Source organism: Electrophorus electricus, chromosome 25 (genome assembly GCF_041902795.1).
Source record: "Electrophorus electricus isolate QZ-2024a chromosome 25, ASM4190279v1, whole genome shotgun sequence".
Taxonomy (NCBI): Eukaryota; Metazoa; Chordata; class Actinopteri; order Gymnotiformes; family Gymnotidae; genus Electrophorus; species Electrophorus electricus.
The window spans coordinates 5,040,001-5,050,000 of NC_137521.1; the positions used below are offsets into that span (position 1 = coordinate 5,040,001).

The following is a 10,000-nucleotide window of genomic DNA, read 5'->3' on the forward strand; positions in this document are numbered from 1 at the left end:
GTGCACATCGGGCCGGACAGCCCTCCCATCACCTACCAGGAGCACCGCAACCTGCTGAGGAACTTCCGCACACGCAGCAAGAGCCTCAGCAACCTGGAGAAGGCCATGGAGGAATGTGAAAACAGCGAGGAAGACTCCGGCCTCTCAGGTAAGCGGGAGTGTTGCGTCCGCCAAGACACATTCTGCACGTTCCCTTCGTCCGAGCCCTTCCACAGATCCCGGATCTGGGGGGCTTTGATTTGCTTCACGGATTCAGTCTGGCAGCGCCACGGTGGGTCTGCTTCTCCACCCATTCCCCAGCCACAGCAATTGGCAGGCTGCAGGGCCCGTCCTGTTAATGAGGGACTAAATGTGGAAGCGCGCGGTGTGGGAACCGAGAGCCGTAACCGCGTCTGGAGGCTCTTGAAATTGGCGTTCCTGCTGCGTTCATAAACTCGAATGTTTTTGCTGCTGGGTAAATACTGGACTGAATCTGTGGAATGGAACAAGGTGGAAGCTGATAAGATTGAGAATGGTTTCTCCCAAGATACTGATTAACATTATACACAGTGACACTAATAATGTTCCTGTAGTTTGACATCAAGATCAGCTGATGGCGTTGTACTGCAGCGACTCTGTAACATATCTGGATTCAAGGGAGCAGTACAAGAGTAAATCTCTGGTTGATGTGAGGTTGCATTTTCCTCAGAGGTTGTTTCTTAAGCCGTGTTCCCCGAATGCTATTTCCTCTCCCTAGCAGGGTCTGCAGGGGCGAGCAGCGTTCCACCCACCACCATCATCTCCCCCAATCAAACCTGGGACTCGGGCGGGGCTCGGGACGGGGGCGGGCCCATGGAGAACGGAGCCCGCGGCGGGGCGCTGCCTGAAAATTGGGAGATGGCATTCAGTGACTCAGGAGAACCCTACTACATTGAGTGAGTGAGAGAGAGAGAGGGATGGAGAGAGAGAGAGAGAGAGAGAGAGAGAGAGAGAGAGAGAGAGAGAGGAATGTGGAGAGAGAGAGAGATGGGGGGAGAAAGAGAGCGAGATGGGGAGAGAGAGAGACCGTGTGAGCGAGAGAGATGGAGAGAGAGAGAGAGAGATTGGGAGAGAGAGAGCACATGAGAGAGAGAGAGAGAGAGAGAGAGAGAGAGTGGAGGGAGAGAGAGAGAGAGCGCGCGAGCGAGATGGGGAGAGAGAGACCGTGTGACAGAGAGAGAGAGAGGGATGGAGAGAGAGAGGGAGAGAGAGAGAGAGAGCACATGAGAGAGGGGGGGAGAAAAGAGATGGGGGAGAGAGAGAGAGAGAGAGAGAGAGAGAGAGAGAGAGAGAGAGAGAGAGATGGAATGGAAACTCCGTGTGTGCAATGGAAACACCACATATGTGACACTACATGACACTACATAGAAAATGCAGTCAACAGTGTATCACATGGGACGGCATGCCACATTGTAGCTTGTATATGAGAACATCTAAAGACTTGCATATTCATGATGAATGATGACATCAAATGACATCATATGAAAGAAAAACTCACTGAACGTGTGCAAATTTTTCAGTCACAACTCAAAGACGACGAGCTGGCTGGACCCTCGGACCCACAGTAAAGAGGTCGTCAGCAAGACGGAGTGTGAGTCTTCCTTTGCTTTCCCCTTAGAGCCACTACACTCTCTCTCTCTCTCTCTCTCTCTCTCTCTCTCTCTCTCTCTCTCTCTCTCTCTCTGTCACTTTGTGTCTCACTCACTCATTTCTCTCTCTCTCTCTGTCTCACTCATTTGCTTTCGCTCTCTCTCTCTGTCCTCTTTTTCTCGCTCCTTCTCCAGAATAACCCAAGAGATTAATGAACTCCGTAAAAGCCATTCGCTGCCTCTAACTCTTCCCTCATTTGCCCTGGTTTTATCCCTTGCTCTGAGATGCCTGTGTTCATTCCTTTTAGAAAAATGTCCTTTTCAGCTGTCGCTCAGTCAGCCATTAACACGCAGACTTGCTACTAAAGGTTAAAGAAACGTACGTCTTGCTTCTGCACATATCCATGTCAAAGGGAGTAACAGTACACTCTGTTAGCCAGTAGAGAGTGCCAGTGTGTAAGCATGTCTGTGTGTGCTGTGACCACAAAGCTAAGCCTACAGTCTCTGGACTTTGGTCTTAAATGAGGAATTAGATATACACTCTGATGACATGATTGGTAACACTTATTTTGTGCGTGTGCTGTGTGTGTGTGTCTGTGTGTGTTCGTTCTTTTGTGAATGTATGCACGTGCGCATGTTCCCCAGTGCCTCCATTCACAGACCAGCCGTCTGATCTTAAGGGCTATTCCATACACACACGCCTGTCCAAAGGGCCTCGGGGGTTTGGCTTTAACATTGTGGGTGGCAGCAGACCCAGAGAGTTCCTGCAGGTGTACAGCGTCACACCTGGAGGTCCACCTGCGCTAAACACAGGTACAGCTACAGCTACAGCAGTATGAACATGGCATCTATTTAAAAAAAAACAAACAAACAATGAACACATTTTGCTGTGCTATAACCAACAAATGTCTGCTTCATCCACTCAGCGCTGGCACTGACATGATTATTTTTGCTGATCAACAGATTTTAATATCCAAGTCCAGTTTCCCATTGCATGATGAAGTTTTAAAATCAGAACTGGCCACCAGAGGGCATCATAAAGACCAAAAACCTAAAAACCAACCGACTAAAACCTAAAATGCTGTATCTTGATCATTTCGCCAATCAGCTGACTCAACTATAGTTATTTAAGGCTTTTGAGAAGTTGGAGTCTATAGAAAAACATAATATGCTACAGTCAATTGATCTTTGAGTTATAGAAATGATACTGGTCTATTTGTCACCTACACTTAAGATATTTTGATGCAGAATTAAATAATTTTACTGTCAGTTTTACTATAAGTAGTCTTGTAGTCAAGCAGTCAATGTTTTTCCATACCACAACAGAAATGTAATTAGGCTAAACACCTCTGAGGTGGAGCCCACTCTGACACTCACCATTTAAAAGGGATTACAAACATAACAGTGTGATAATACGGCCTGTGCTTGGATGTTTTTGCATGAAGACGCACACTAAGTCCTAAGAAGTGAGCGTTAGGTGCCAGTCGAGTTTTGTGTCTGACATTTGAGAGAGAAGAACCTCTTACAGTTGAAATCTCATGCTGATACGTGGCAGAGAGAAAGAATGGGGAATACTAGAGAAAAGATCAGAGAAGGGGTGCACGAATGGTGGGTTGTGGCCAAAGCAAGCTGTTCACACTCCCAGTTCTGTATCCTCGTATCGCTCCTCTCTTCACTCTTTTCTTATCTCTTGTTTTCTACCCCCCCCGTTTGCCTTTCCTTTCCTCTCTCTCTCTCTCTCTCTCTCTCTCTCTCTCTTTCCTTCCTCTCTTAGTCTAGGTGGGATTACAGTGATGTGATTGGGAGGGTCTTGTGGTTTGAACCTGATGATCTGCCCTTAATCCTGATGGGATTTATTCCCCCACTCACAAACACACACACATACACACACACATACACACATTTGCAATTTTTTTTACGTTTATTCTGTTAACACCCACAGACACTGGCACACATATATGTCTGCTTATGCAAATAGCAGATCACCAGGAAGGCAGCCTTTGTTCCACTCTCGCTCCCAAAAATTATTATTTTTTGTTTATTTGTTTGTTTTGATGAAGCACGACCACTGTTTATATTTCTTAATTCATATCGTTAATCTCTCTCTGGCTCTCTCATCCCATGCCATCAGCGGACATCCTGGTTTACATCAACGACACCTGCGTGCTGGGTATGTCCCATAAGGAGGTGGTGGAGATACTGAAGGCCGTCCCCATGGGACACAGCGTGGACGTGGTGCTCCGTCGGGGCTACCCCATGCTCTACAACCCCGACGGTTGCCCCAAGACCAGCCTCACGTCCCCTGCCAACCCCACCCCTGCCCTGGGTGCCGCCCAGGCTCTGCCTCCCTCCGAGGGGCTGCCCAGGCTCAACCGCGCCATGTCCCTTCACAACGGCTTCTACCCCCGCCTGCAGAAGGAGGTCCTGGACGCCAATGGCAACATGGCGGCCCCGCCCTCCTACCCCATGCCCAATGGAAACGCAGCCACGGGGACGGCCATCGCTTGCTCGAAGCCAGCCCCGCCGCATCGGGAGAGGATGAGCTCCAGCCACAGTGACACAGAGGTCAGCTCTGTGGTAACACGCAGGTAATGCTCACGCACACACATACACGGATGCACAAGGAGGAAGTCGCAAGGGCTTCAAATTTGAATTTGATATCCACGGAACCATAAGAGAAATTTTTCAAATCTGGACATCCAGTACCATGAATATGGTATACGAGGTGTTATATGCTTTTATTATGTAATATTTTAGCTTTCTTTCCTTTCTTGTTTCGCTTCTCCCTTTCTGCCTGCTTGCCCAGAGCCTCCCTCATCCGTAGCTATAACAACAACACCCTCCCCACCCCTTCACTGGCCCACCAGAGCTCCAAGTCTTCCGAGAGTGACATGTCCAGCGGTGCCCTTCCTCTGCCCCAGCCCGAGGTGGGCCCTTCCACCGCCCCGCCCGGCGCCCCCAGTGGCCAGCGGTCCCTCGCGCCCCAGGCCTCGCACGTGCTCACCCCCCCAACGGAGCTCCCGCCCTGCGGCTTCAAGGGCTGCCCGGCGGCCGACCCCCGGCGGCCTGCCCCGGGGGGTCTGGCCACGCCCGCCGGCGCACCCTCCGTCGCCGCCGGGGCCGGAGCCGGGGGCGAGCTGGTGCCCGTGGCCCTGGGGAGGAGCGATGGGGGGGGGATGGGCTTCAGCGTGACGGCCGGCGGCCAGGGCGGGCAGCTCGCCCTCGTCAAGCGCGTGTGGGACCGGCGACAGTGCCCCTCCCTGCAGCCTGGTGACGCCATCATCAAAATAAACGGCGCAGACGTGCAGAACCTCAGCTTCGCTCAGGTAAATGGGGAGGGGCTGTGGTGCGACCCAGCGGGGCGGGGCCACCGTACTGGTCAGTGGAGCGGCGGCCAATCGTGCCGGACCGCCGCCTGTCGCCCCGGCGCCACGCGCTCTCCGGCCTGAATACTGCACTGTTGAAATGCCTCCCGTAAGTGGCGTCTATATTCGTTTGTTCTTCAAATAAAACTGTGTTGTTTTTTCTGTCCACAGGTGCAGAGAGTCCTACAGGAGCATACGAGACAGGGAGAGGTGGTTCTGCTCGTTTATAGAGGAGGTAAGCATACTACACTTACACACTACATGCGACTAAATCTATATGAACAGTAGTCAGTGAGTCAAGACTCATTACATATTCTCCTCCCCTCTCCTCCATAGGGTCGGTCTGCTCGCCCGTCTCCCCAAACTCCTGCAAAGCCATCCCTCCACCTCAGGGCCCCGTGGACCTGACCTCGCCCTCCTCAGACGCACCGACCACGGCCAGCCAGAGCACCGTCTCGCCCCGGTCCCCCTCCAGTGATCTTCCGCCACTGGTCCAGAGCACCAGCTTCCTGGACTCCGTGCCCGTCACCCTGACCATGGAACCCCGGGACTGGATGGGGACGGAGGACCAGGGGCCCCGTGCCGTCGCCTCCACTCTGGGAGCCGCGTCCAAATCCCAGGCGGACGGGAGGGGGGCGGCCCCTCCCAAAAGCCTGGAGGTGGAGCTGAGGAGGCGGCCAGGGGAGGGCTTCGGCTTCGTCATCGCCACCCAGGAAGTGAACGGAGGTGAGCGCAGGAGCCTTCCAGCTCTTTGGCTTCAGTTTGACGCCGCTTGCTTGGAGCTGGAGTTGCAGTCAATAACTATGAAATCAGCTTACACGACAAACACAATGCAAGTGCGTACGTTTGGTTCACCCACGCCTTTGTCAGCCCTTTTAGTGCAAGAGAGCAGGAGTGTGAAATGGTTTGTGGTTTTATTTTTTTGGGAGGGGGAGTGTTTCTATAGGTTCTTGTTACAGAAATTGGTGCCAAAATGGTGGTAGCTGCTTGTGTGTTGATTTCGCCTGCTGTAATAATGTATCGGTCTTTCATGGCGCGCTGCTTTTCCTTCACTAAGGCCTTGAAGTGTCTATGAACGAGCGGCGCTATTCCTCCTTCCTAGGCCAGACGTTACTGGTCCGGGACTGGTATTTAAAGTGGAACTCTAACAAAGTGTCATGCTTTAACTCTGGGAAGGCCAATGGTTTTATCTTTGTGCTTGAAACCGAAAACTGAAACAATTACATCTTACAGCAGCCATCAAACGTTCTAAAATCCACAGCCGTCTCGACCGGTTTCGAAAAGTCGCAACTCCGTATAGAAGTAGCCAGGCTGAGCGCGTGTGGTCTGTCCTCCTTTGCCCCGCGTGACCTGTTGTGCACTGTCGTCCCCGGCCAAGGCCGAATTTTTGCATGCGTTCTCCGTTTGCTGTTTTGATATCGCAGACGTGGCCGTTCGTTTTTTCGCAACTGTCTCTTCTTTCAAAAGCCTAAACAGCGTCTGGGGCTGCAAATTAGCTTAAGCTAGATGCCCTCAACACATTACATGTGCCACATTTTATAGAACATTGTTTAGCTGTATTGTCCCTGTCAAAATAAGCAAGTAAATGAAATAAAACTTCAACGTGGAAAACAAGAAGTTTTTTGGATAGTTTAGAGCAGTTTAGAGCAGCATAACTTGTAGCGAAAGTGAGGCGGTGTGTGGCCTTGGTCCCGCAGTGAACCTGAAGCAAGTTTAGAGGGATGGGGTCCTGAATAACACCCCAATCCTGCTTTGGTTCAGTCGCTCAGGGCAGGAGAGTCTGGAGACCCTGACGAAGAACAAATCCCCAACGCCAACACCTCCTTCACACTTTTTTGTCTTCACTGTACAAAAGAAAGGCATTTTTTTATTCTTCTCTAAACTTGTGAGTCACTCGGCTGTGCCGCAAAAATGAGCTCAGGGACAACAACAGCTCATTAGCAACTTAATCACGATTAAAGGGTCGTGATTGGGACTGGCTGTTGTCAGGGGAACACTGATGAACACTTGAGCGTTAGGCTGCGATGTGTAAGTTAGGGCCGTGAATTGCAGTGCTTTAATAAAGAGATTGCTTATCTTATCGTGCAGCCGGACATCACCCCTGTGAAGGTGCACTTCCTGTTCTGCAGGTTATTCAGCACAGTGCTCAAGAGGTCAAGAGGTCAAATCAGATGAGGCATGAATGCCTGTGCTTCAGCTTGGAATGGCATCTGGTTCAGTCACTTGCTGCCTGCCAGGTTATGCAGCCATAATGTCTACATCTGTTTACCCACTACCCTTTTTGCTGTTTCTTGTCTCTTTGTTTTCTATTGCTCACACATGTACTCTTTTCATATGTCTTTGCTTATCACTGTTTAGGTTGTCCTCCACACACACACACACACACACACACACACACACACACACACACACACACACACACAGAGCCCTTTTCCCATGCAGGTTCTATGGAGAGAGGATTCAGCATTGTATTAAATCTCTCCTGTTCTAAAATACACACACACACACGCACACACCCACCCACACACACACACACACACCCACACCCCTTTTCCCATGCAGGTTCTATGGAGAGAGGATCCAGCATTGTATTAAATCTCTCCTGTTCTAAAATACACACACACACACACACACACACACACACAGAGACCTTTTCAAATGCTGGTTCTATGGAGAGAGGATTCAGCATTGTATTAAATCTCTCCTGTTCTAAAATACACACACACACACACACACACACACACAGAGAGACCTTTTCAAATGCTGGTTCTATGGAGAGAGGATTCAGCATTGTATTAAATCTCTCCTGTTCTAAAATCCACACACACACACATTCACACACACACACACACACACACACACACAGAGACCTTTTCAAATGCTGGTTCTATGGAGAGAGGATTCAGCATTGTATTAAATCTCTCCTGTTCTAAAATCCACACACACACGCACACACCCACCCACACACACACACACCCACACCCACACCCCTTTTCCCATGCAGGTTCTATGGAGAGAGGATCCAGCATTGTATTAAATCTCTCCTGTTCTAAAACACACACACACACACACACACACACACACACACACACACACACAGAGAGACCTTTTCAAATGCTGGTTCTATGGAGAGAGGATCCAGCATTGTATTAAATCTCTCCTGTTCTAAAATACACACACACACACACACACACACACACACACACACACACACACACAGAGAGACCTTTTCAAATGCTGGTTCTATGGAGAGAGGATTCAGCATTGTATTAAATCTCTCCTGTTCTAAAATCCACACACACACACACACACACACACACACCCACACCCACACCCCTTTTCCCATGCTGGTTCTAAGGAGAGAGGATCCAGCATTGTATTAAATCTCTCCTGTTCTAAAACCCACACACACACACACACACACATTCACACACAGGAACACGCACACACACACACACACACACCCACACCCACACCCCTTTTCCCATGCAGGTTCTATGGAGAGAGGATTCAGCATTGTATTAAATCTCTCCTGTTCTAAAATCCACACACACACACACACACACACACACATTCACACACACACACACACACACACACACACAGAGAGACCTTTTCAAATGCTGGTTCTATGGAGAGAGGATTCAGCATTGTATTAAATCTCTCCTGTTCTAAAATCCACACACACACACACACATTCACACACAGGAACACGCACACACTCAAATGTACTCCCTGTCGTAGTTTCTCTCGTCACCTCCCTCCCTCCATATCTCCCTCCCTCTCTCCCCCCCTCACCCCCCCTCTCAGTGCAGGAGTCCACACTGCTCCCGTCTCTCTGCTCTGTTGGCTTCCTCCTGCATTCCTGTCACAAATCTGTATTACGTTCAGAGATTTGTGGCCAACCCTTCTTTCGAACTTGAACTCGAAACGGAACAGCTCGTCAAAACATGCTGGAGCGACTGCAGTGTGCCGTGAAGTCTGTGAAGGACTCTAAACGTAACTACTTACTCACTCCTTCACATCCCTGACTGTTTGAAGGGTCTGACGGTTCAATTTCGACGTAGTTTTGGCAGTTTAACAATGTGTTACTCTGTTTCTTCGCATGCCACGAATGCTGATTTAATGCCTTTCCGATGCGCTTAGTTTTTTCTGAACTTTCTGTCTTGATTTGCCGTGCGCTGCCACTTGTCTTCAGCCGTGACGTTTGTACGTAGTACGCACCTGACCGCAGGGAACAGAGTGTGCATGGGCGAGGAACGACTAAACAGCATGCCTGTGTGTGTGTGTGTGTGTGTGTGTGTGTGTGTGTGTTCGGAGACAGAGAGCTTTCTGTTGGTTAGGAAGTCCTGGGGCAGTTTGCGGTATTTACTGTGATCCAGGTTCCTTTGATTTCACCCCAGCTCTAATTATCCTGCTTTGGTGACTCTGAACTCTGGAATACCTAGAATATTTCCAGCTGCCTCTGGGTGAGCTCCACTCATGAATGGCCTAATTTGATATGGATATTGCCTTATATAGCATAGCCCTCCTCTGGTCTGAGGGAGTACACCTTTCCTCTTTGGTCTTCTCGCTTAGCAGTTGTTCTTCTTGCACTCCTGAAGTTATTACATCCTTGTAGTCAGAGATTTCAAAACGGCGCTACCCGAACCATTCACTGTCAGTCACTGCTCACTTATGACCAGGTTTCATGTCAAATTCGGAAACGTACAAAGTTGTAATGTTGTTTGTTTTGGGCCAATAAATCATTGACAGAAGAAGGACAACAGACTGAGCATGACATGAAGTGAAACACTGGTCAATACTGGCCTAGCGCTATAAAATAAGACGGTACAAGAGGGGAACGCTTGCAGCAACCTGTTTTATTTTGTGTTTTTGCATAAGGAATCCAAATAGGTTTTCAGAATGTCTCTGTCAGCCATAGTGTTTCGTTCCAGTACTGGAAAAGGAACGTGGATCCCCTAAGACTACTGCTTGGCACTGAGCAGGGATGTTCCTGAGGCCAGATATAGAAAAGAAATCCAACAA

At 49.6% G+C, this 10,000-nt stretch overlaps 1 protein-coding gene across 7 annotated transcripts in view; it reads left to right on the forward strand.

Moving 5' to 3' along the window:
• magixa (MAGI family member, X-linked a) overlaps positions 1-10,000 on the forward strand; it is a 39,561-nt gene that overhangs the window by 13,751 nt on the left and 15,810 nt on the right. For 6 of the 7 annotated variants that reach the window (XM_081707413.1, XM_081707416.1, XM_081707414.1 and 3 more), the window contains 8 exons: positions 1-148; positions 737-914; positions 1,539-1,609; positions 2,253-2,420; positions 3,739-4,195; positions 4,414-4,933; positions 5,144-5,207; positions 5,309-5,698. The exon at positions 1-148 is cut by the window's left edge and continues 26 nt beyond it. In XM_081707413.1, coding sequence (XP_081563539.1) covers positions 1-148; positions 737-914; positions 1,539-1,609; positions 2,253-2,420; positions 3,739-4,195; positions 4,414-4,933; positions 5,144-5,207; positions 5,309-5,698 — 1,996 coding nt within the window. The remainder of the gene's footprint in view (positions 149-736; positions 915-1,538; positions 1,610-2,252; positions 2,421-3,738; positions 4,196-4,413; positions 4,934-5,143; positions 5,208-5,308; positions 5,699-10,000) is intronic. The other variant, XM_081707411.1, reaches the window with a different exon arrangement.